General features: G+C 41.0%; 3 protein-coding genes across 16 annotated transcripts in view; 1 reads left to right on the top strand and 2 right to left on the bottom strand.

The window, feature by feature from the left end:
• The window catches only part of ehbp1 (EH domain binding protein 1), a 64,543-nt gene extending 54,491 nt beyond the window's left edge, over positions 1-10,052 (bottom strand). For 3 of the 8 annotated variants that reach the window (XM_022225569.2, XM_022225568.2, XM_022225563.2), the window contains exons 1-2: positions 9,871-10,052; positions 2,283-2,329 (exon numbers count right to left, since the gene is read on the bottom strand). The gene's annotated coding sequence lies outside the window, so the exon portion shown is untranslated. Of the gene's footprint in view, positions 1-2,282; positions 2,330-3,371; positions 3,450-3,496; positions 3,607-5,297; positions 5,531-9,870 lie in introns of those variants that run through there. The other 5 variants (XM_022225564.2, XM_022225566.2, XM_022225565.2 and 2 more) reach the window with 5 other exon arrangements.
• A 303-nt stretch (positions 10,053-10,355) lies between these two features.
• On the top strand, positions 10,356-19,668 carry LOC110974197 (uncharacterized). The gene is made up of 6 exons (XM_022225656.2): positions 10,356-10,476; positions 12,287-12,483; positions 13,070-13,634; positions 13,976-14,946; positions 15,412-15,544; positions 15,981-19,668. The coding sequence occupies exons 1-6, from the start codon at positions 10,413-10,415 to the stop codon at positions 16,286-16,288; spliced, it is 2,238 nt and encodes a 745-aa protein (XP_022081348.2). The 5' UTR covers positions 10,356-10,412; the 3' UTR covers positions 16,289-19,668.
• Positions 19,669-23,351: 3,683 nt separating this feature from the next.
• The window catches only part of ppp4r4 (protein phosphatase 4 regulatory subunit 4), a 51,405-nt gene continuing 47,677 nt past the window's right edge, over positions 23,352-27,079 (bottom strand). For all 7 annotated transcript variants that reach the window (XM_087132733.1, XM_087132760.1, XM_087132739.1 and 4 more), the window contains 3 exons: positions 25,924-26,030; positions 25,663-25,759; positions 23,352-25,224 (listed from right to left, as the gene is read on the bottom strand). In XM_087132733.1, the coding sequence (XP_086988859.1) occupies positions 25,197-25,224; positions 25,663-25,759; positions 25,924-26,030 (232 nt within the window). In that variant the 3' untranslated portion in view covers positions 23,352-25,196. The remainder of the gene's footprint in view (positions 25,225-25,662; positions 25,760-25,923; positions 26,031-27,079) is intronic.

Consider the following 27,079-nt stretch of genomic DNA (forward strand, 5'->3'; position numbering starts at 1 on the left):
TGTTTTATTAACAATGTGGTTCAACCCGTAACTTAGATGTAGTTTTTGTAACTTTCAATTATAATTTTAATTGTAGTTTTTATATAACTGTTATGAAAGTGTAATCATTATTTTTGCTATTTCGATATACCTGGTATGTACAGCGCTATTAAATATTGTTAATAGAGATGGCACTTAAGAAATGAAATAAATATTAAACGTTGTTCACCAATTTTTTTATCAGTCCCACCAAGATTAAACTTTAGAACCTTTGCCTTTGGCTGGTCAACTCTGACAGCAGTGGCTAGAAGACTATTGGCCGTGGGCTGCATGTACAAGTAGCTGGTCCACCAGAGACCCTTAAAAGCTTTCTTGGCGGGTCCACCTGTGGCGACCCTTGGTTCAAATCCCACCTGATTCATTGTAGATGGTTCCTGTCTGTCAGCTGATTACCTGTTTTTCCCCAAGAATTAACCCTACCGAATTTTTGCACACTCCGTAATACAGACATTTCATGCGTCACCCTCTCGCCAATGATTCTCAAAACACTGCGCTATAAGCAATACTGTACATGTATGTGCATAGTGTATCATTACAAAACAAGACAGTCACGGCTACATCTCTGACTTTATAATGTCTAATTCAGTCTACATCTACAGTTTGTTCTCATTATCTGCACGAGTTTTAAAGTCGCTTGAACGCATGCCGTGTGCCATGTCATTCACATTCAATACTGGTAGACTGACATGAACCACTTCACGCAGGGGGCATTTAAGAATGTTGATGATGCTGGGACGGGATAGTTTTCAATTTTTTCTGTTTTCAAAATTCTTTAAAAATTCATATCTTCATTTACTGGACACTTACACCCACACGAAGGACTGTCTGGTTTCTACTCTAACCTGACAGACAACATCTATTGAAGCAAGGCCTGCTGCTTTGTAAAAAGAGCTCAGATTGTGCCGTGTTACATAATTTTCTTTTGTTCACAAACCTGGCACAGTGCCCTGCTGACCTCTTTTCAATAGGGGACAGATTAGCATGCAGCGGTACTGTGTGGCTCATCACTGCGGTGGTGGAGCTTTTGTCCCCGGTGGTAATCCGCTCACTTTAAATACCTAAAACAGTGGTATACTGTTTCAAACAAGGCTGGATTATCTCCACTTTTGAGAGTGAAAAAATGTTGGTAATGCCCAGCAGCCTGGATTTTTGTTACGAGTACATTTTTTTGTTACAAGGCCCAGTTCCCTTTGTCTGATTTCGGAGACCCTGGCCACGCGTATAAAGAATACATGTACGTGTCCGGCGGCACCAGCAACCCCGGCAGCAAATGGTTAAAAAACAATAAACATGGTCAGACACCGGAACATGTACATGCTTTAACCATATTGTACATACAAACCAGTTTTTAAAATGAAAATAATGAGGAAAGTACATGTACCATATACATGTATATACAAGACTTGCCAGTGATTTTAACAATGTCGCTCTCTATCATACCTTTTCTCCATGTGATGAGTTACGTGTACCGGTATCAATGAATTGGCAGCACCATTTTCTCTGATGGTACCCGGTAGATTATAGGGATAAATCTATTGGTCCATGTTCAAAGAGCTTGACAACATAAGATATGGCATCCAGTTGCTTCATTAACCAAATGATGACAGGAAACTGGTAAGGTTTCAGTTTCGTCTGCTTTCTGGATATTTCATGCTTCATTTCAAAACAAGCAGAGAACTTTTCCTGACTAGGAAAATATGGGCCTCTTCAACAATTTAAACATGAATTCCAAAAACGAATGTACTGTACGGTAGTTAGTTTTAAATCCTCCAGTTTCACTGTGCATTTTGGTCAGGTGACCCAAGGTCATGCATACACTTATACATATGTATGAACAAATGACGCTGATCAACATCCACTTTCCCTGATTTCACTTGTTGGTTTCACTTGATGTCAGCATTTCCTAAAAACACTTGAAACCTGATGGCAAATTGTGGTCGCAAAACATGTGATACCAAAGTTGGCATTTACATGTACATGTAGCACTTGGTACCAGTGGTACGATAATGCATCTCACATTCATTAAAGTGCATATTTTTGTTAACTGGTCTTGTATGCATGTGCACAGCAAAAAAATAAATAATAATAAAACATACAAACTGGCCATTAAACCTGTGGCTTTGATCTTTACACGTGCACATGTATACACGTATGGCTTAGAACACAAATAAATATAAACTGGTAAGGAATTTTCCAAAATCTGAGAGGAATTTTCCAAATCTGATGAATGAAAACTAAATTACCTGTTTTCCCGCAGAGTGTGGGCCAATAACAGTCCTGGCATTGATAACTGCAGTATGGAAAGAGAAAGAAAAAAGTGGGCATAAATGCAAAGTGGAGGTTTTATTTTCAGTCATTCTTTGAATAAGCCTTTTGCGAGTTAACTTTGACCCAAATCTGGTAAACTGAGTTCTTTAAATTCACGTGAACATAACAATTTGAATTCTCCTTGCTAAAACCACTGTTGCTATACCTCGTGATTTGGGGCAAGCTTTTGCTTAGTTACATAAGAGACGCCTTGCAACAATACACTGTTCTCAATGGTTAAGAAGGGCACAAAGGAACCAGTCTAATCCAGAGATGGTGGTCCCTATGCAAAAGCTTGCCCCGAATCACGTGGTATAGCAACAGTGTCTTTAGTCTGAGGAATTCCAATTGTTATGTTTATGTGCAGTCAGATAACTCAGTGCACCAGATTTTATTACAAGTTAATTTGCAAATGGCTTATTGGATGGATGTTTAGAAGTAGATGTAATACACTGCACCTGCGCATTAGCAAATATGGCTCAAGTGTACGTACAATCAAACTGCAAGCCTTCACGTACGTGGATACGGATGTGTTAGCCTAAATTTAAGCCAAAGTAAGGACAGCTTTTCTCAAGTAACTTTTCTTACAATTTTACCACCTTCATGATGACAAACAGAACAGCTCTGAAATATTCCCTCCCCGTTTTTCAAGCATATGTACAAAGGCACCAATAAGGGTGATTCACAATAGTGCGCCTCCAAGAGTTTGCAACGCGTTGGCCAATCACAACACTCGAAATCTGTCGACCCTTTTCAAACGCGCACTGGGTCGACAAATTTCGCGCACTGTGATTGGCCAACACATTGCAAACTCTTGGAGGCGCACTATTGTGAAACGCCCATATTACATTATAAATGTTAACAAAATTATTCATCTGAAAACAGCATATATATTGGCATCTCAGCAACACACCGACTTCCATTTGTGCCTCGTAAATTGACAGTTTGATCCAATGCCAGCACATGTAAGTGATGTGTGCATTGTACAAATACACCCGTGAACAGTCTGAAGTGCCAAAACTTACGTGTACCAAATAACACATGAACAGGGTCAGAGGCATACACTCATAAGCGGTAGAGTTTCAACATCTCAGGAGATGCATTTCACTCAGCCGCATTTTCGTTAAAAGAGGCCAAGAGGAAGACACACCGTATCTGGCGTGAAGCACAACCCATCTGAACAGCGCGTAAAAAAAACAGCTTCGGCAGGACTGACTCTTCGAGTGCTAGATCAATACTCTCCCCTACTACGCATCATAACAGAATATTACAACCCCCAGTCAGCTGTGCAAGCTTTCATTGTGTGGGAGACTCCAAACTGGGTAATTATCGCTCCTGCATCCAAGGATAGGTACATATAATTAGAACTGTGTATGCAGACTGCACAGTTGTTTGTCAATACCACCGATGACTAATGCACCATATGGGCTTAGTATTAAAATCCACAGACTTCAACTAGTCAAACATCCCAAGGCTACAGATTGATTCAATATCAGGAATATCATGTGCACTGAGGATCACTGTCATCAACGCGGGTCATGTCCTTTAGAGGAGATATGTACAGGTACATGTAGCACTACACAGTGAAGGACTGTCCAGTAGATCAGTACAAAGCACCAAACTCCACATGTACATGTACATGGACACTTGACTTCTTTGGGATATATTTTTTGAAGTTCACCTGTAATTTACCATTACAGCCTTGCAACTAAAAATGCATACGTGCATATCCACTCTCACTGGCCACCTGTGCCCAGTGTGTCCTGCACTGAAAGAACACAAACCATTGCATGTGTGCATGGTGTTTTCCTACCAAAGTGAAAGTTTGAAAAGGACATAATTCATGTATGCCATCTCCTGCTAGAGCACATCAGAGCAGATTGTAGGAGGACAGATTCAACCTAAGCCACCATGGAGTACACATCCAACAGAAACACAAGCAGAGAGACTACTTACTAATTATTATAACCCATTTACACATCTTATACAGATTAATTAATTAATGCTACCGGTATCAATGAGGAATACCAATTACTCCATACACTAGCTGCTGGCCAACTAGACATGACAACCAGTGAAAATTACCCTGTTCTCTTGTGACTGACATCCCCACTCCCAATGTATTTCCTAGACTGGTACACGAACATGAATATGCAGATGCTCCAAAACACATTGCCTGGGAGAACTACCATTATACACATGTAAATGACATCACGCCTCGTGAACACTGTGAAGCTCTTAATCCTACAAACTCCTTCAAATCCCCTAGCAGATTTTGAAGGATCTTGGTAGGGCAAGGCTTCAAAGAATCACTGTAGCCTTCCCAAAGCTGATGAAACACACGTACAAGTACTATATCTCTCCAACATCACCGATTTCAACTCAAACATAAACGGGTCACCAAAATCAACGCTGAGACAAAATTCACAACTAGCTGCAGGCCCAAGGATTAGGAGATTCTGCACACAGTACAACATACAAGGTTTATTTTTTAGTCTTCTGTCATCTGCAGAATGGAAGCATTCAACTGCGCTCACGTTTTGGTGCCAAGTACAGAAAACCAAACACAGACCCCAAAACAGCACCAGCTGTCAGACAGACACAATACAGTGAATGTTTGGAGAGCCAAATGGAGCAGCCATGGGGGGAAAAAAGATGACATTTACACCGAGATCCAACAGAAAATGACCTTGAACTATGGAAGGAAAACATTTTTTTACAAATGTACACCTAGGTATATATACACAACATTGTACAATAGTGTACATTTACACATATCCAAAATGCATACCTCAACTCATCACATTATTACATGTACATGTATAAAGTGAAAACTAAGCTCATGTTTTGATGTCAAGCAGATGAAAACAAACTGATCTGGAAAAGGCATTTCATAAAATCTGTGAAACGTGTCACTGCTCCCATAATACCGAGGCTAATGAGAAATTCACCTTGCTGAAACACTACAGCGCTTGCCAACCGTATGACATCTTTATTACTGTCCATGGTTCACCAGTCTGCTTTCAAGTTACTCACCGTTGCACATGAACGTGTCATGCGGGGGGCATCTGCATACTAAAAAAATCAATCACATGCACACCCGTGCCGACTGATGTCCAATTCCAATTCACATGAGCCTGGAGAAGTGAAACACTCCCATGTAACCTTCTCTTGTTTACACGTACATGTAGGTTGTATGAGATGTGTAATCACATTCGGGGAACCTTTTGTGCTGCAACACAGGAAGACACGTGCACAGGGCGGAAAGGGAAATGTTAATTGTGATCAGTGAGATACACATGTACATATACCTACATGTAGATACATGTAATGAAGTAACCGCTGTGCAACAGCAAGTCTACATGTACATATACCTACATGTAGATACATGTAATGAAGTAACCGCTGTGCAACAGCAAGTCTACATGTACATACACGGTATACATGTACAGTGCATATGTACACGCTGAATAGGCATACACAGGGAGATATTGGGGAAGGAGGAACCTACATTTAGACTAACAACCTGTCCCCAAGCCACTAAGTAACGCATATGTGACTCATTGAGTCATGGTAATTAGTTTTAGTCACTACCGTCTGTCCTACGAACTGGATTACCTACATGGGGTGCTTCACTACGTTCTGCATTTTCCCAGGCCGTAATCTATGTGTCTTTTTTAAGACCGGGTGATTCAGTGTTTCGGAAATAAATAACCCCTTCCTCTGACGATCCCAAAATAAAGATGTTTATACATGTACTTGTCATATTACTTGACAGAACATCTAAATTTAAATTTCCATGACACAAAATTCTGGAACAGGGGGGGATATGGTGACAACTTTAATTTGGGTTGTTTTTTTTTTCAATCATGAAGCCTAGTGGAAGCCTGGATCTTAAGCTTGAGAAAAGCAATTTACCGGTGCACACATGTACGTATATGATACATGTACTTATGATGCAATCTCTCAACCATTTTCACTTTATTTTAAGGCACTTTTGAGTTTTGAGGATTTCAATGTAAAACTGCATATTTTCCATACTCCTTCATGATACGGGTTAAATTGTACACATATGCATAATTTTCCTGTTTTCTCCTCAAACACGATATTTCTGATACTAAAAACTCCCACCAGAAAAAAACCTGCATGCCTAGCATGTCAGCTTCAAGAGGAATAAGGATATATTCTTCCAAATATTCAATTAACAAATTCCAAATGAAATATCCATTCCGACTTTAACATATGAAGACCCTGTGTACATGTCAAGTACATGTAGGTACATGCACCTCATTACACAAACATGTACAAGCACACAGATTAGCGAACAGTTAATAGCATACAACAAGATCCATAACAAAATGAAAAATTCCCTCCTGGGTAGGTGAAAAACTACCATTTGTGCAGTAAGTGGTGAGAGGTGCAAGGAAACATGCTCCATGTGGATTTTAAAACCCAATAGCAAAACAAAATCCTGCACACATGCATGTACATGTATGTCATCGTTTGGAAAAGCCTCAGTGTCAAGACAAATGCCGTTGACTGGTACAGTCATTTGCAAATGTTTAGGACCACCCATACAAAATGCATTTACCTGAAGGAAAACCAAACCAAATAATGGCAACTTACATTATGCTTATTTTCAATGTGTAACCTTAGTATCTTGGTTTAACAGCTATTTGACTACATTTCCAGGATTTGAAATGTTAACAGTCTAATATTTAGTACTGCCCTCCTTTATTTCTGATTACTTAGACTGGCTTTTTTTTTACCCATGCTGCCTTGCGGACAAAATATCACACAATACCAGCCTTTGCAAAAAATTTCATTCAAATGGGTATACATGTATGTTACACAGCACTACACTGATGTTATGCACCACTTTGAAAAAAGGTTAAATAATTATTCAATGAGACAATGTAGTGCAGGCCAAGTGAAAGAAATATCAATAACATTCCAGGTGGTCTTAAACTTTTTCAAATGACTGTACAGGTGTCTCTGTGCATTCATTTAGTAAAGGCAGCCAGTCAGTGAGAATAGGCAGTGTCCAGACCATTTCAAATGAGACATCCCGTATTTTAGTTTACAATCTCTACACTAAACAGTGAAGTGAACTCTGAATGATGAACTTTCTTATGTCAAGGTTTAACCAAGAAACTTAGATCCTAAAAGGTATTTTTCATAGCACACACAATAGCCACATACTGGCCTCTTCATGGCCATATTTTGCACTACTCCTCTCCTTCCATACACTCACTGCGCTGGATTTATCTCTTAAAACTTTTCTAATTAACACATATACAGTGTACTTAATTCTTCCAAATATGCAGGGCTTTGTCAGCCTATACTTTAATATGCTCTAGCTTTGCATGGCAGCCATCTTGCAGGGCAGTTCTTGTGTTCTAGAGGGAAACCTCCTTTGTGTATATCCTGTGGAACAAAAACATTGGCCTCCAAGATGGCAGCCATGCAAACCCTCTCTTGCTGACTACAGTCATAACCATACCACGTACGTACATTAAGGGTTTGGTACAGGTGTATTTCTAAAATCTCTTTTTATGATGGTTTTTAGTAGTTTTTAAGGAACAAAAGATATCTGACATACTTTCCCTGCAAATGTTTTATTTATGAAAAAAGGATATGAAACTCGACAATTTCGGACACAACATATACAATAAGTGTACTCTGGACACTAACACCTCAAAGTGATGTCAAGGAGACTATTTTCTCATACTTTTCCTACGTCCACTTTGGCGGATTGGTGGGGACGTACTAATGAAAACTACACAGACACAAACTGCAGTTGAAGCGCTTTCAGCACCCCTGCAAAATGTGTGCACCTCTGGGTATGTCTCCCCTAAATGTTTACCTCCATTGTCCCGCCTCTTATGATATGGTATCAAAGAAATGTTTGCCACCATCTCCAAGTTGTCTGTTAGCTGAGACAGGCTCATATTGTACTTCTTGGGCATGCAAAGTGACTTTGATGCCACAAATCAAATGCTATTTGGTAGCAATGGTGGGTGACGGATGAAATTCGGAATTTGGTACCAGTATTGTTGAACATGACTGGCAGGTACTGGTACGCACGTAGGGTAGCCTATAGATGTAGATAAATGTGATCGGCCAATAACATTACGCGACATCTCTGACTTGGTTCCCCTTTTCAAGACAATCTTACAGAGGCGTGAATTAATTAAAGAGTGTGATTGACTTTGCAATCTGACAAACGGATGGCATCCAGATAAACCAACCACACAGATCTGGGTAAATCCAGAAATTAGGGGTCCATGACATTTTCGTGTCCCTATAACATCTGACCTTTGTTATTTGCCACGGAAGTATCACCAAATTAATTTTGAGCTAGTATTATTTGTTTGGCAGGTAATTTGCATTAATTCATCACTCTTGAAAATTAGAAAGTTTTGTTCTGAACTTACAAAATCATATGTCAGATGTGACAGGGACACCAAAAAAACCAAGGACCCCTACTTTCTGGAATTACCCATCTACATGTACCAAATGTGTCCAAAGTCGTACTGCTATGTGGGCATCAACTGACATTTAGCTTGTTAAGCAAGCTGTTCTAGTGAGTTCAACTGTGGGGCTGAACTGATAAAAAAGTGTCATACATACATATGGTCATACATTTTTTAGGTTATTTTTGCAAAATACAACAGGGACATTGCACCAATACCACAAAAGACATTACATTCTGGCCCTGAACAAAGCAAGTGTACGTAGGTGTATGTGGCTTAGAGGTAAGCGCGCACGTTTTGCATTGGCAAAAGATGGCGATGTGAGAGTGAGTCTGTGAGATTGAATGGGTGAAGGCAAAAAGACTGGAAAATACCAGAACAACGTGAGTTAAATCATTCAATAAATCGAGCCAAGAAAGCGGAGAGGCTAAGGATCATCTCTGTGTGCAAAAGAAATTGTGCCCACGATGATTAGTGGGTGCCCCGAAAATTTTCAGTACGCCGACACGAAATTGCATATATGGATGTGTGGCTAGCTAGGCTAAGGATGGAGTGGGAGTGAGAGTCCGTGCCACACTAGTGGGGCTACTCGTACGTATACTGATCAAAGAAATGATTGTGTAATCTGATCCTCTGACTGGATGGTGCACGCGTATGTCACCATGGTTGCCATTTTCATCGGTTACTACCTACCATTTTGGGAGAGTCCCGGATGTCCATGCCGCCGTATGCCATGTAAATAAATTTTAAACAGCTGGCAAGGCCCGCCCTACCTGACGGAGGTTAAAATAATTTCTAAAATTCCATAGGCCTACAGACATACATGTACATATGCACAAGAATCATGCACAATTTGTCCCTTCGTACAATACACGTAGCCAACTATACGTACATCATGACATGACTCAAGATTGTTTTGGTTTTATCACGAAATTGATAAAGCAGATTGATTAGCCAGCGGTGTTTTCTGACAACATATGAATCATGACATGCACGTCTGCTCGTGTCGACAACAACTGAACAAAAAATCTATCAAAGCAGCACTCACCTAAAAACGTTAATTTATAATATCATTTACCAGGGATATCACACTTTTGAAGAAGACTGTTACAAACGACTCCCGAAACCTATGTACTCCACTCAAAATCGATTCCACGGTTAGCCAGCCTGCCAGAACCAGTCCAGTTTGGCCTGCATGTAGCCTATTTACTTCGTGCTCTCTCTTGTGTACTAGTAGTACAGTATACTGCCTGTGCCCTGCCTGCATTATCTCGCGGGTTCTCGTGAATTCACACCAAAACTACATTTACCTTAGTAAGCAACAGTAAAATTACATCAATAAATTTTTCAAACTGGAATATTTACAGATTATAAGTGTTATATAGTTTTTATTAATTATTCTTCTAACATAAAAAATAATTCATAATTTTCGTAAAAGAAGCATCTTTACGATTTTTACTCTTCTATTCGATCAACACTGATGTTTGTATTTATTCGAGGCATGCACAACCAGGGTATAAAAATGACGTTCATCAGACAGCAGACGACTCCGTCATAAGCAAAATCTGAAGCAGACGCATTTTTCTAACGATGTCTTCCAAGCGAAGGAAACAAAATAAGCCAGTTAAATCTGTTTTTATTGAGAAAAATGAAGGTTTGTACGGAAATGTAACTTTCTTGTGTGTTTAAGAGCAAATTGTGTACAAAAATTGAACGGTTTGAGGAATTCGTTTTGTAAAGTTTCACACGATACATACGGTATGCCGACCATTTTGTCGACTGCAACAGTGCATGATTTTAGCTAGGGCAGGCCCTAGGCCTAGTGGCTATTTTTTCACTCATAATTCGTGACAGTTTTTACACAATTTAGGGAAGTAGATAATCCGATAAGTATTTTCCCCCAGCTTTTGTAAGACTACACCCAGTGTGTTCTCATTTTTTTTGCCCTTTGTGAAGCAAGTTCGTAATTTTCCTTTTGAGTTGGCCTTGTCAATGTCATGCTTGTGTTTACCGTGAACATGCGAAGCGACTTTGACTCTCTCGGTTAAAAATATTACGCAGGCCTACGTGTAGGCCTATGTTGTTTAGGTCATGAAATGTTTCATGTACTATTTGTACAAACACTAGACTTGGCTTAACTTGAACAAGATAAGTGTTGCATAGTCAAATTGTATGCATTCCCTCTGGTGAAAGATCTTGAGAGTAACTATAGAATACAGGGCCACCCCCTAGAATCACTGGCTACGATGTCGCATTGGATGATAATGACTCCAGGAAGAAGTCCAAATTGAGTACCCTGTTGGTGGCTACGTGGCTATGATGTCGAAACAGTTCTTTTTGAGAATGAAGCAACACAAAATGAATGGAAATGGTCGAAAAAAATCTAAGTCCAAACCGAGTGGCCCTGTATTCTATGGTTGTACCAGATCTTCTTGTTTTATTTTTTGTTTGTGTGGTTTGTTGGTTGGTTAAAGTTGCTTGCTTTTTTTGTCTTATCCCCATTTTTTGGATGTTGTAGGCTAAAAGTGCACATTCAAACGTGTAGTTACAAACTGTATTTTGGTGAACTCACAAATGTATACATACCTACATGTATATGTACAAATATGTACATTAAAGTGCATGAACATTTCTTTGGAACTCTGTGGTTTTTTACGGATGTGGCCATGCAATCTTTGGATAAATTGTCAATTCTTTGAAGCATTTAAACTCATCATTCCTTAAACATACAGTGCAGGTCGACTTGAATTGACACAGATATTTAGGAAAGAATTCCATCTTGGACCATCACAATTTTTGAGTGTTTTAAACACCAACAAATTTACCCTACTTGTTGAACTTTTTCCCACTTACTGTACTCCTTTCCTCTCGCAAACTCTAATACAATTAACAGGCACCCTTTTAACATTTTTGCTGGTGTTTATGACACTCGGAGATGGTGATTGTGCAGTAAACCATAGGGAATTACATTAAATCAAAGGTGAATGCAAAATACCTCTTCAAGGGCACCATGCTCAATCATCATTCAATTGAGTTTCAAAATGAGTGGGAAGAAGTTTCGGTTATTTAAAATTAAATCATCATTCTTTTGTACATTTTTTGTCAAAATCTGAAGTTTCTCTGTTTCACTGTGCTGAAGATCTGCCTTAGATTCAGATTGTTGGATCCAGTGAAACCAGAGCTTCTCCATTTTGCTCTATATTTACTTGTCAAAGTAATGAGGTGCCCTAGCAGCAGAGCAGTATTGTCTTGCTACAGAGATGTCCTTGCTGAAAAAAGTATTGTGTTCCCCAAAATGAAAATAAATAGCATCCATGCATGTACAAGGTATGAAGCTTAAAGAGGCAACATTTTCTTGTAGGGATCCAGGAAATTACAACCAAACCTGATAGATTCATTCAACGTTTACCAACTGCCTTAGTGATAGCACCTATTTTCTCTCAATATTTTTCCTTGTGCACCAGGGATTAACTTGCAAGCAAACCAGCCTACCACAAGGAGCAGGAGGAGAGCGATGATCATGGCCAGGCGTAGAAAGAAACCAACCTCCGAGCCCACAGCACCACTGAGGCGGAGCACGAGGAAAAGGAAGAAGAAGCAGTTCTTCTATCCATCAAAGACCAAGAAAGCAGCTACTCCATCCCCACCAAGAACCAAAAAAGTACACATACACTACCATCAAGTATTCAGCTCTTCCGCAAAGTTTAGAAAAAGAGAATATTAGTAGATTATGACTATTTGTTAAAATACCACTTTAATTTCATAAACGATTGCATTCTTTTTTATGGTAACGCTGAATCAGAAGAGTTTTGGCCCCGGGCCAAGTTAGTACTCATTGCACGTGTTGGTGGGCTCACATGTGTCAATGATGTGTAACCAGGCTTCAGCAGAATGTTTAAATGGCTGTAGCAACAGCGAGGTTCTCCGTGTCCTTTAATGTCCGCAGTCACGCTTTACATTCCACATGTAAGAGTCCTATAACTATTCCGAGCGTGATGTTGAGGTTGAGTCTATCACAAGTCCTTTCACAAGTCCGGTTACAAGACCATTCACGAGTAACAAGTGAACTGTGATAAAGGAATACTGTTGTTGGAATTCATATGAATAGCTTGTGCAATGGCATGGCTTTTGATGGACTTGCAGGGACGTGTGATTGGCTTGACATACCACTGCTCTTGAGAGAGTGAACACAAGTTAAATTTTCTGCAGCAGACAAGTTATTTTTGTATTTTGCACTTACTCTTCAGAGGAAGGTCTCGTCGAGTGAATCAGAATCTGATGAGGATGCCGATAGCATTCACTCATCACAGTCAGAGCAACCATCAGAGGCAGGACATTCCAGTGGTTTGGCTCTTCTTGCTGAAGTGACCAATGCTGACCAGGCTCTGGCCAACATCCGAGGTAGTCCAACCTCGTCCAGCAAGAGACAACAGTCTGGGAGGTCCAGGAAGGACCATCCTGGCAGCGAGGCAGCCTTGGGACGTAAGCGAGACCAGCCAGTCAAGTACCGAGGGTTCTCCATGGGCAGGAAGACCTCCCCGCAGAAGCGGCAGAAGACAGTCCTGGACGTGGACGTCCTGCGCAAGTTCTCCATCGCCAAACTCATTGGTCAGTTCTCTGTCTACTCCTCCATGAAGGTGCCCAAGGATGCCTTCAGCACCACTATCCGTCATTCCTACACCTGCACCATGCTGCCAGGTATATGTAACGAGAAGTTCTGTGGCCTGCTTTCCGACACCAAGGACCAGATCAAACGCCATCTGCTGCGACACATCGGAGAGCTTCTGACCATGACCACTCAAAACAGCCAAAGTGAGTGTCATCAATTTAAATAAATTTAGGCATTTGGTCATGTTGTGATGTCAGTGAATTCTGATTAATTAATTTCCAAGAAAATCAAAGCTTTGCTGTGTAAATCTGAAATCATACCTCAATTAAGTATCATGTTAAACTTGATGACAGTGAGCCAGTTCGGAATTCCAACAGCGCATGCCTAAAATAAAGTGCATCAGAGAACATTTTAGAACAGCAAAACATGCACATAAGGTCTGTCTTATCAACATAGCGTATGCTGACTCAAATGCTTGCTTTGTTCTTGAATGGCTTTGCCTTTTTGATATACTGAACTTGCTCAGTGTCATTGCATCCATTAGGTTTGGCTGCGGATGCTAAGAAAAAAGAGTTAGAACCCACAAGTGATACTTCAGACATGGAGGATGTTGCACAGGGCAGAGCAACAAAAGAAACAGACATGGTGACATATGCCATCCCATCAGGCACTCGTCACGTCACCGTCAATCTGCCAAGATCGCTGGACATCAAGGAGTCCAGCTATACCCTCATCCGCTCGTCGGCTGGGGCCAACGAGGTGGTGCTACTCCCTAAGGGCTGCATGGTCAGCCTGGCCAGTGTGGTGGAAGAGCTCAAACCCCACCAGTTCGGCAAGTCGCTCCCCGGGAAGATATCCCAGATGAAAGTGGAGCAGGACTGGATAGAGGAGGAGGTGGTTGGGTCTGACAATAATGAGGACGATGGCCACATCAATGATGAGAACAAAGGTGAGCACACAGACGAGGACAGGCTCGTGGAGAACTTCTTGAAAGGGATGGTCCCGGATGAGGAATGTTCAGTGAGGAAGGTGCTGGAGACCACCACTCAATTCATGGATTGTAACGTTGAGAGTAATGTTATAGCTCCGGAATCCCAAACAGTTGAGTGTGACATCGAGATCCGAACCAAACGGAAGAAATACACCAAGAGATATGACCTGCCCCGGGAAGTGGGCAAATGCCAAAAGACCAGCGAGAGACTCAACACAAAGCAGGTAGCATGTAAGAGCATTGAGGGTGTGGAGCCTCCACATGCAGACCATAACTATGCATTTAACATCTTTGGTACGCATGACGAAGCTGATCAAATAAAGAGCCCTCATACAGATTCGCTTGGCCAGCCCATATCAGAGCCTGAAATGTCAGACAGTGAGATGATGTATATGCTACCAAGGCATCAGGTGAACGCACGGAAGACTAAAAGATTGAGGAAACCCAGAACACAGAGTCCAAAGAATAAACGAAAGGCCAAAAAAGAACCCAAACCACCTACAGAGGAAGATACAAGAAATAAGGTCAGTTCAGATTTCTTGAACCAATTCTGCAATGACTTTCAGTCAAGCCGATACAAAATGAGCTTAAGTCATCTTTAGTCAGTTTTTGTACTACTTAGCAAGCTAAATACAGTGTAGTCTGTCTTGCCTCAAGTCTTCTGCCTCTTAGATATGCTTTCAAAATACAATCCTTTGTTGATTGAGAATATGAATGCATGAGGTGGGCCCCATCACTGTTGCCGTATGCCACTGACTTCATTGTTCTCAAATGACCTTTGCCTGTGTGATGTGCAGAACTGGCTCATTTGACACACCTGTATTTACATCCACATTAATCCCTACATGTATATATGTTCATGCTACATATGTGCGTCAAAAACAAAAGTGTGATATGTGTTATCAAATGGAGTTTAGAGTAAAACAGGAACATTTAAGACCTCCCATCATAGAACTGTTGTCCAAACCAACATTGTTTTGTCCTGGCAGACAAAAGCCTTGGAGATACTGAGCCTCTTGAGTCAGAAATCCAGAGATAGGAAAGGTCCCTTCACCTGTGAAATCTGCGGCAAGAAGGTGACAGCGACTGGAACACTGCGGGCCCACTATCGCAGCCATGCAGGTAGGATATCCCTGTATAAACTCCAGCAACTTTACAAAAATTGCTAGCTCAGTGTTACGTTAAAATGCCATGGAGCATGTTAAAAAATGTCCAAACAAAATAGGGTTCCAATTTTATTTTGGGCCTGCAATATACAATGAAATTAATTGACTAATTAATTATGCATGTTAATGCATAAACTTATTCGAGGATATATCATGCACTCGTGCATGCATTGTATTTTGGCAAGTCGTAGCACCCAAATGGTGTGAATGACATTTAAGGTATGTGTACAATCTACCTTTGAGTGAGAGGCCATCACGTCTGATGATTCTGTAAGTAACTTTGAAAACTTGATCAGTGTGGCACTTTGATGCAGCATTTTCCAAATTTTCATGGTAAAAAAGAAAGCTTAATTGTAAGCACCTTTTGTTCGATCTGCCCTTTCTCTACTCAGGAATCAAACCCTTTGAGTGCAGCCAGTGCTCGGCTACCTTCACCCGCCTCCACAGTCTCAAGTATCACCTGATGATCCATAATGAACAGACCCGTTTCATGTGTGATCACTGCGGCCGCGAGTTCCGGCACTCCAGCCACTTTCGGGAACACCTGAGGCGCCACACGGGGGAAGAACCTTACGGCTGCACCGACTGTCCACTGCGCTTCAAGACCAGGAACACCTACAAGAGACACCTGAAGGCCAAACACCAGAAGAAACTCACAGCCAAGGGCATCTCATTAATCATCAAGAAAGATAAGGAGTAAGGCCAGAACACCTTCAAGAGACACCTGAAGGCCAAACACCAGAAGAAACTCACAGCCAAGGGCATCTCATTAATCATCAAGAAAGATAAGGAGTAAGGCCAGAACACCTTCAAGAGACACCTGAAGGCCAAACACCAGAAGAAACTCACAGCCAAGGGCATCTCATTAATCATCAAGAAAGATAAGGAGTAAGGCCAGAACACCTTCAAGAGACACCTGAAGGCCAAACACCAGAAGAAACTCACAGCCAAGGGCATCTCATTGATCATCAAGAAAGATAAGGAGTAAGGCCAGAACACCTTCAAGAGACACCTGAAGGCCAAACACCAGAAGAAACTCACAGCCAAGGGCATCTCATTAATCATCAAGAAAGATAAGGAGTAAGGCCAGAACACCTTCAAGAGACACCTGAAGGCCAAACACCAGAAGAAACTCACAGCCAAGGGCATCTCATTAATCATCAAGAAAGATAAGGAGTAAGGCCAGAACACCTTCAAGAGACACCTGAAGGCCAAACACCAGAAGAAACTCACAGCCAAGGGCATCTCATTGATCATCAAGAAAGATAAGGAGTAAGGCCAGAACACCTTCAAGAGACACCTGCAGGTTAAATACAAGAAACTCCAGTCATAAATGTTGTTAGGATCATTTTCACAGGCCTGGAAACTTACTTAGCCAATATCACTGTGAGCAAGAACCAAAAAGGTGCAAAACGCCCTTTGTAAATTGATGTAAAATCTGACCTTATTGTGGGCAATTTAAACAAGACAGTAGACATTTAGCTGTCGCCGGCAAATTTAACTGAACTGTATTTAGCTGGTTATAAGTAGAAAGTGACCTCTTTGATGCCTCTAAATGAGTAAGGCTATAAAGGTTATTAAATTGCCACTAAATTCCAAGTATGGTCCATGGTGAAGTAGATAGCGTGCATTCCTTGAAATCACATGATACACTCTCAGTGGGGTTTGAGCAGCTGTTATCCTCTTTCCATCCTCCAAAGTTAAGAATAGTCTACGTTGGTTATTTTTAAATTGATGCCAGCATTTAATCACAAAGTGTTACGTATTACTTTTCAAAATTACAGCTCTTGAGCATTTTTTTTTTTGAGGGAAAAAGTCCAAACTTGTAAAATGGTCTGATTCCCACCTCATGAATACAAATTTACAATGACTATATTGAACAGAACCTGACCAAGACTTGTCAAGGAAAAAAATTTCCCAAGTCCAAAAATACAGTTACAGCGCATGAGCCCAGCAAAATATTGTTCAATTAAATTTACGACAGCTAAAATATCCACTGCCTCTCAAAAAGTCGGGGTGCACTTTTGGTCAGATGGCAAGGGTAGTGAACCATTAAAGTATTTTTCAATGCACAGATGTACATAACATTCCAAGAAATGAATCAATAGTGAATATATTTATATCAACACCCAACTGATTTTCACACTGATTCATTTTATCGTAACTCTTACAAAGACTTTGTCTCAATGACTTGGCTGTGGCAGTAACATACAAGTCTATGGGAAATGGCTGCAGCCGCATGCCTAATGGCTTCAATAGCCACGTAATTCCGAGCGATGTTGTTTTGTTATTACTTACTCCACATTATATGGACTTTACCTCAAGGTTTTATGACAGCTTTTCATTGCAAGTGAAGTAAGGCATGACCATCACCATCCTTGCAATATTTGTGGGTTGCTGACTGTGGTACTTGTACATAAAAATAAAAACACTGCACAAAGTTGCTTCCAGATAGTTGATTAAATTGATCAAGTATTACATTATATAAAGTATTTCAGGCAAAGAAGGAGCCAACTAAAGTATAATTCGACAACCAGAATTAGAGGCCATTACTGCGGTGGCACAGCACTCATGGATGCATGGAATGCGCATTACACGCCTCTTCAACCAGTTGGGTGTCATGATTTCCCAAATGCGCACGTGTCAAGCTGAAGAATATTCCTGTGAGTTTGGTTCCACCCCAGTCATGGCTTCCAATGGGATTAGTCTATAGAGACTTGACTGGTCGTGGTTGATGTTGCCTAAGACATTTGGGAAAAATAATATTGGGTTTAGGGTTGTCAACAACTCTCATGATCACAGTTTTATGTCAGTGGCCTAACTGTGGAAGGGGTGTCCCCTCCAAGTAGAGGTCTGTTTCCCCCTCCCCTACCCATATAGAGTTTTGAAATGTGAATAGCCTATGTACAGCCACAGTTCATTGGCTTTTGGTGCCCCCCCAAAATGTGTATACCCTTTGTGTCCCCCAAATTCTGGCACTAGTACCGTTACTGTACCCGTTGTGTATCTATCAAGGAAGGGTGCAGATAAAATCAAAATCCTATTTCCAACCTGTACGAAGGTACAAACTTTTGTACTCTCTTTAAAGTTTTAGTACACCGTACCTCTTTTCATCCTTAGGTTGCGTACATGTACCTCTCTTGTGCATGACCTATCAACTGTATCAAATGTGAATAAGTTTTGTAAAGTACAGTGGTATCTTTGTGAAAAGAGATGGCACATTAGAATATAACCATATCTGAAGTATGCTTTTTATTTGTAACTTAAGTTTTCTTCTTTTTTCAAGGCATTACTTACTCCTCACCCTTATGTTTTGAAAGACATCGAGTGTAAGCATGCAAGACTAAGTATTAACCAGAGGGGAAACAATATGTTAACACAGAAATTGTATACCCAGCAAGATATGGGACAGAGGGGTACCCCCCTACATGTCCCATCTTTATACACACCCTAGAGTATTGTTGCCTAACACATCCCCCCATAAAGAATTCCTGAGATTCCGATCAACAATGACCAACACAAAGTTGGTGGGGGGGCTGCTCTCCGTCCCATATCTTGCTTCATATGATAAATTGACGACAGTAAGATTTCAATCAGCAACCTCAGGAACACAATACCATTGTTCTGCAGCCCCACTGTAGTGGCATCCTATGATCCTAATTTGTTGGTGTCTTTGTAAGGTGCTAGTTAGAAGCCATGTAACAAGCACGTGTGAAGACAATGTGTTATTTCATAGGTGGGCTGACAAAATGGTATAGTTTGTTTTGTGTTGAGAGTCAGCCCTCTACTTTGGAGCAAATGTTTATCTTTGCATTGAATATGTCCAAAATGTTTAAAGAAACAGACGAAAAATCAAACAAAGATGGGTAACTTGCTGTTATTTATCATCATATAATCTTATTAATGTCAATATTTTTATTGAATCTACATAGCTTCACATTTTTAAGTTTTACAACTGGTAAACAGCAACATTAATTTATGGATTTGTGTTGAAATTCCAGACATGAATGATTTCAAGACTTAAACACGGATTTGCCATGTGTAGCAGATTTATTTATTAAAATATTTTCGCTAAGTATATCCGTGACCAAAGTCATTCTGTTGTGTCCTTTCTGTAGTGATTTGCCAACCTGTACTGCCTTACTTTATCTGCTCGGAGAAAGACCAACAGAAGGTGCAATTTTCCTCGTTATGGGGGCTCCTTTGGTAGCAAACGCACTCTGCTGGTTCAAAAGGGACTATGAAATTCATGTGTTACGGTTAGTCTCCACAAACAAAATCAATACTATCCATCAACATGGTTCTTTTGCACTGATGGACGGGGGTGCGCTTCTGTTCAAGGCGGATAATCTGAGCATGGACCTTCGTAATTAAGTACATGTACTGTTAAAACCTGTTTATCAAAGACAACCATGTTTTTCCTTTTTGGTAATTCAATAAAAGTTGGCTAAATCTTAACAAAGATCATGTGCTTTTCTACATTGACAATTCGTTTCTCTCCACGCCACTGTCCCTTTTTTTTTTTACTTTCAAAAGCACGCATACTCAATTCAAATAGCACATAAACACACAAACCAGCCAACTGACTAACAAACCAACGCAGCTGATTTAGGTATTTGGTACTTAAACATCTTTAATGAGCCACTTACTCTGCAAATATGTACAAAACTGTGAATGATACCAGCCAAAAAAGGTGAATTAAATAACTATTTTGAACATTCATGTGCATTGTCTCTTTCTGTAACAAAAAAAAAAAGAGTTGCATCTACGCAATGACAGAATACGTAGGGAGACAAAAAATGTACAGTGAAGCAGCTGAGTAAGTATGTTTGTACAGGAGTGAACGTGGTACACTTCGTTGAAATATCGCAAACACACAAAAATGTGTGAATCTGAGCGGTTAAGTTGCTATGGTACAAAGACTGCTTCATATCTTACAATGAAAATACAAAAAAAACAAAAAGATGTGTTCATAGTACATGCACATGTATAAATAAATGCGTCAGAAGTAATGGTGCAACTTTGAGCAATTTTAAGTACTTTTTAAACAGAGCCTTTAAAAATCATATGTAAGTCGTCTTTTTGAAATTCTTTTTTAGTATTTTTATCTAGTTTAGTATTTTTATCTAGTTTAGCAAAAAAAGTTACAGGTAGGTTTGTACCAAAGAGGAAAACAAATTTCAAAGCCCTTTCTTCCTGTGAATTACATCTTTCAAATTTTCTTTTCACACTTTTGACAGTTGCTTTAAAACCCCAAAACATACATGTACATACGTATATCTTTGGCATTCACCACCGGATGAAAGTCTTACCAAGCTGGCAACTACCTTCTCCTTCCCTTGCCCTACGTCTTAAAGCATTGCAAAAATATTGAGAATTATGGACAGCTCTTGACACTTCGAAAGGCTGAATACAGAGTTTGTGTGCTTACCGGCTCTAACTACAAACCCATTAGCTGTGCTTAAGATGCTACCAACATTACTTTCAAGTGTCAACTTTGCTTAACGTTTTAACTCCTACTTGGACAATTTGAAGGCTTATGAAGATAAGGCACAATACACGTACATGCCTATCTTCAATAACAGCAACTCCACACTCAAAGTAAGCAGTGCCAATGTTTAGGAGTCCTTCAAGTACAAGGCCTATTACTGTAATCTGGGGCATTGGCAAAAGCCATGGGTGGGGATAAAAATCCCAATTTGAAAACTATTGAGCATTAATAAATTGAGGACTCCACAACGCTGTGTCAGAAGTCATAAGTATCACCAGTAAAGATACACAGCTCTCTTTAGGACAGAGCGATTCACCAACTGACAAACGACCATTTTCTTTTATTGTTCTAACCTTGAAAAAAATGTCCTGGTCCTTGTCCCTCTCCAACCCTCAATGCCCATGCCCAAAGCTCTAAATACATCTTGATAATAGTTGATAATAGTTCGCGGTACCCGCTGCTTCATTTGACTCGGACCGGCCAGCCGACCCCGGCAAGCTCGGTGGTCGAGTGGTTAAGACATCTGCACTAGTAAGCAGGAGGTCGTGGGTTCGAGTCCCACCCGAGTAAGCTTGTGAGGTTTTTTTCGCAAGCTCTCGGACAAGCACTGAGCATACAGTGCTTATAAATATACGTTGGGTAAGGGCAAACCCGTTATATATAATTAACATCTCCCCAACGCAAAAATACATCTTGATAATAGTTCGCGGTACCCGCTGCTTCATTTGACTCGGACCGGCCAGCCGACCCCGGCAAGCTCGGTGGTCGAGTGGTTAAGACATCTGCACTAGTAAGCAGGAGGTCGTGGGTTCGAGTCCCACCCGAGTAAGCTTGTGAGGTTTTTTTCGCAAGCTCTCGGACAAGCACTGAGCATACAGTGCTTATAAATATACGTTGGGTAAGGGCAAACCCGTTATATATAATTAACATCTCCCCAACGCAAAAATACATCTTGATAATAGTTCGCGGTACCCGCTGCTTCATTTGACTCGGACCGGCCAGCCGACCCCGGCAAGCTCGGTGGTCGAGTGGTTAAGACATCTGCACTAGTAAGCAGGAGGTCGTGGGTTCGAGTCCCACCCGAGTAAGCTTGTGAGGTTTTTTTCGCAAGCTCTCGGACAAGCACTGAGCATACAGTGCTTATAAATATACGTTGGGTAAGGGCAAACCCGTTATATATAACCCAAAGCTCTGGCTCACGAAATCCCTTAGCCGGTGCTACGATCAACTCCATCACCAGCCCATGACAAGTTCATCCCAAGTGCCAAGCCAGAGTCACCATCTCTAGATGAGCTGTGACAAAAAGCACTCCGGTGTCTGTGTTCACCCGGTTGCTTATGACTGGTCCCGTGACAGGACTTGCGACTGGAGTTGTGATGGACTCAAATCCCACGCTGCTATTGGCCAATAGCCGTGATAGACATGCATGTTAATTTCATCCACAACCACAGGATTTAGGCACTCTTACACTGTCAGATAAAGGAGTTCATTGAATTGTTGCTAATAACTTGTCATGTGTGATATGGTTCCTGAACTGTTACTGCATCTTATTTTTTGAGATAGATGTTCAAAAGAACTGCTTTTCAAATAGACAGAGCAATTTAGTCAGACATGAAATTCTCATTCCAAAGGTTTCACATACTAACAAGACCCATCCAATGTCAAATAATTAAAATGTAACAAATCATAAGATTACTGACAACCTACAAATACAAATGACAGCACATACAGACAGCGAGCCATAACTATTGCACACACTAATCGCTGACAATGACATACAACACTATAGCAAATATTATCCATCTCCAATTAACAGGCCCTTTGGAAACTCAATTTGAATAGCTTAACAATTTTTCAAAAACTGAATACTGACTTAATTCCAAGGTCTGGCTGATACCAGAAGAATATTTCTGGTTATGGAAGAATACTTACAATCTACGGCACAGTATGGCCCCCCCCCTATAAAAATCCTTGCCATCTGATTTCCTGAGTGCAGCTGGATTAATTAACTGATTCAAACTGGCAGTTGTCCAGTTGTGAATCCGTTAATTTTTGACATGATATTCCAAGCTCATTTAAACTTGTGGCAGCATTTTATCTCTTTCCTTATGTTGGCACAATCAGCATTACTTACAAAAAATAAGTTCTTATTATTTCGTAGAATTGTGAACAATGGAGCTTGATCGCTTGTCATTTTGCCATATAGAAACTTGTGCCACTGGAAGCTGCAGTGCAAACGATCCGGAGGTGTTCGTTCTTTGTTTCTCTTGCACGTGCTGCATTGGTACAAATAATTCAAGGCCATGTGGTCAGCCATCCACAAATCAGATGACAGGGATTTATGCAGGTGTCGTATAAAATTGGATGTTAACTGTACCACCATCTAGTTTCACCTTTGGCTGGTTTCCTCTACTTTTCACTTTTGAAACATAAAATCCTTTTTTGCAAGGCAGACCTCAAATTATACTAGAACCTCCATGCATTTTTGTAAAACATCGACTCTTTAAAAGATTAACTTTACTCTAAGACCAGCCGACATGTGGGACACTTGTGCAAGACTCAAGAAATATACATATTGGATAAAAAATATATGATATACCCGTTGTCCAATGCTGAATATTGGAGGCAAACATGAAGAGGTTCACACGGGGAAAAAAAGTGTCTGAAAAAATCTGGGTTTAGTTTGACAACTCATTGCATTGACGACTACACTGCCATAATGTTGATTAACCGGCGGGTCTCAGTGTCCAGATTTTTACTTTCATCATCATTCAACAGGATTTCAATCAATGCAGTTATTCTTGCCCCCACCCCCAAGCTAAACCCCCAGAGCTGTTCCTCTATTGTTGGGAATAGTTCACGGTTATATTAAAGCACAGACACTACTTACAGTATATCCATATCTTGATATGGGCTTTGCTCCTTTGTTAAAACTCTTGAAGTGATGCGCTCTTACAGACAAGCAAACTTGGCGAAACATCTCATGTGCCACGATATCTACTGCTCACAGAAACCTACTAAGTTTATGTGTGCATGTACTCTGCATGACAGGCAAGCATGCTCTTAGGTAAAAAGGGGCAGAGTTTTGTCAGTGATCAAACACAGTTGGAAGATCTTTCTTCACTGAATTCTTACTGCGTCAAGACAAAACTCTTGGCATTATCGTGCAAACGTATATTAAAAGGACACTTACTGTTCATTTATCATTAACTAGTATTTGCTTTTGAAGTAGAATGTTGAGCAGCATTATGGCATTTGCATTGGCCGTGGTTTGGGGACTTTTTAAGGCACTCCAAATACCGGTAATGTGTTTTTAGTGGCACTTTTAAGAAGTCGTGTAGAGAAATATGTGGGTCTGTTCGATATTAAACCATCACAGATTTCTGTAAGTGTTTCCCTTCAGGGGAACCTCCAGGGCCACAGTGTTTAGATTTTCAGACTTCTGGTTTTACTCAATGATAACATTTTTACTACTTGTACAGTACACTCTTCACAACATTCTGATTCCAGGTTCCACCAGTAGGTCTGTGAAAACGGACGAAGGCAATCAATTTTTGCAGCACAGGAATCTATTTTTAAAAGGTTTCTCGAAGGAGATAAGGCACAGAGCTTTCCACTCACACTTCACTATCAGTCTACAGACATCCAGCACTCAATGCAGAAATCTCCGTGGGAGTGACAGAACTCAGGTCGCGGTAAGCAGGGTAGCACTTCCCTTATCCACATTACTCAATACCAATAGTTACAAGCATGCTAGAAGCAAAGAGCTCGATGACTCAATGCACAGTTGGCGAGCGAGAAGGTGGAGACCGGCTGGGTCCTTCTCCACATGTTTTTTCAGCTACTCACTGCTGAGCAGGACTCACTCCAGAATGAACTCATAACCGGCCTCCATACTTACTCCCGTCTGTGAAACAGATATCTCAAATGACGAGCCACCCTAGAGGTAGTCCATCGAACAACGACCTAACAACACCGACAACACTTTGGCAAGCCGTGAGTCTGACCAGTTCTCACACTGTATCCAGTGGTCTTGCCTGTGCTGCTTCCTGGTTGATAGCAATGCGTAGCTCAGTGTTCTACCACAGCACGGTCTCAAATGCTGACAGAGTGATCCTCATGTCTTGCTGGCTGTGGTCTTCTTTCTGCAAATGGATGAAGGGAGAAAAACCTTCATTCCTGAAAAAAAAAACACTTTCTTCGTAATGTAGAAAGCTCTGGACGGCGAAGGGAAAGAGGTTTGGGAAAAAATTCTTTCCGGAGGGGAGGGAGGGTATTTGTGACTTCCAGATCAATGTGCTTGACAGAATCCCATCCAAATGTGAATCTGAATTCACACGAGAAGTCCGCCGCTCATTAACAGCACGGGGATACTATAAATGTTTCATTAAACGCATTCTCTCAACTCGCAGCAAAATGTGGGATGCCAAAATTTCCTTACTGAGTAAAACCTTCCAGAAGTCCTGCTGGTAAAAAGGTTGCTTCAGACTAGATCTCACAAAATGACTGAGAAAAGGCCAGTTTGGATGCGGGTAAATATCTCAGTGTAACAACTTGAGGCGATGACGACAGAATAGACTTACATCCTAGTTGTTGAATTTGTTGTAGCTACACTACTGGCTGAAGACTGGCGTACACGTGGACTGGTGACTGATGTACCTGAACTCTTTCTGGATTCACCTAGAAATCAAAACATGCAGAAACAATCAAGTCCTGACCACACTATTGACTAACGTGCACCAAATAGTCACAGGCACCTTCTGTGGTCACCGCACCTGGCCCTTTTCTCCACATTCCAGGCACTCAATTCACACAGTAAATCTTGACTGGCAAACAATACCTACCATGTGTTCCACTTGTACTGGACGTTCTCTTTATAGATGAGGTACTTCCACTGCTGGATGGGCCGTCAACGGCGGTGGTTGCATTCTGCTCTGACCCTTTCCGTGACCTGGTGACGTTCAGGAGATGAGACAATTTTAATTGGATGGGACTGATGAGACAGGTGTCGCCAAATCAATCAAGAATTCTAATTACCCTCTGATCAGCTTATATATACATCCACAGATCTGTGCACCAAATTGCACATGGAGTGAACTAAATGGCAACACAAGTGCGGTGCGTAAGACCATGAGGCTATATGTCAGTTATTAAAACAACCCAGGAGGGATGGACGAGAGCTTGGTCTCAATCAGGAGTCTACGGAACTGGTGTCTGTGTTCATCACAAGTACCTACTGTCAGGATAAAAATAGGCACAGTGGAAATGTACATCTTGTGAACTTGAAGAGATAAGAGGTCGTTTCTTCTCATGATACGTATTGAGTGAGGAGTTCATGGTCACCTGAAGAGTGAAAACATCACCAACGGCAACATCGTTCAAACTTTTAGGCCAGTTCGTTGGATGCTCTCCTTGGCTCCCTCCATAAGCAATGAAGAAACAAGTTGGGCTAACACTTCAATGTTATTGCCAGTATTTATTTGATTTATTCTTTCTTTACACTGAGTGGTTCATTCAGTCCTTTTCACAGAACTATCTCCCATGGGTCCCAGTAGGGGTATAATGTGTGTGACACGTACCAGAAGACCCTACAGAGTAATTCCAAGGAAACACCGTAACTACGGTGGCACCGTATTACTGTGCGCATGCTTGGACTTGATGCGCGAGTGCACATCACAACAACCTGTTGGTCAAATAGACATGTAATGCCCACCTACTACCTGTCAATGACCATGGAGCCACCGCAGTAACGGCTTCTAATTCTGGTAGCTGGATTACACGACACAAGTTCGTGTCAGATGGTGTAAAACTGTGCTGCAAGCCAATGAGCAAGTGCGCGAATGCCGAGTGTCCATTCCACAAGATAAGGGGCTATTGTGTAACATGGCATTTTCTCTCAATCACTGACCGAGTCCACAGACTTGGAAAAAACACCAATGGATAAGTTGCCTGGGTCCCAACATGAAGTGAGTAGAACAAGAAGGGATAAATGGGATGGTA

The sequence above is a fragment of the Acanthaster planci genome, linkage group LG01 (genome assembly GCF_054643075.1).
Source record: "Acanthaster planci isolate LZ-2023a linkage group LG01, COTS_SCS, whole genome shotgun sequence".
Classification (NCBI taxonomy): Eukaryota; Metazoa; Echinodermata; class Asteroidea; order Valvatida; family Acanthasteridae; genus Acanthaster; species Acanthaster planci.

Excerpts from the sequence above, each read along its gene's own strand:
- LOC110974197 (XM_022225656.2), top strand. The coding sequence starts at position 10,413 with ATGTCTTCCAAGCGAAGGAAACAAAATAAGCCAGTTAAATCTGTTTTT. Across the intron at positions 10,477-12,286 it reads TTTTATTGAGAAAAATGAAG|GGATTAACTTGCAAGCAAAC; the intron begins GTTTGTACGGAA and ends CTTGTGCACCAG. Across the intron at positions 15,545-15,980 it reads CCACTATCGCAGCCATGCAG|GAATCAAACCCTTTGAGTGC; the intron begins GTAGGATATCCC and ends TTCTCTACTCAG.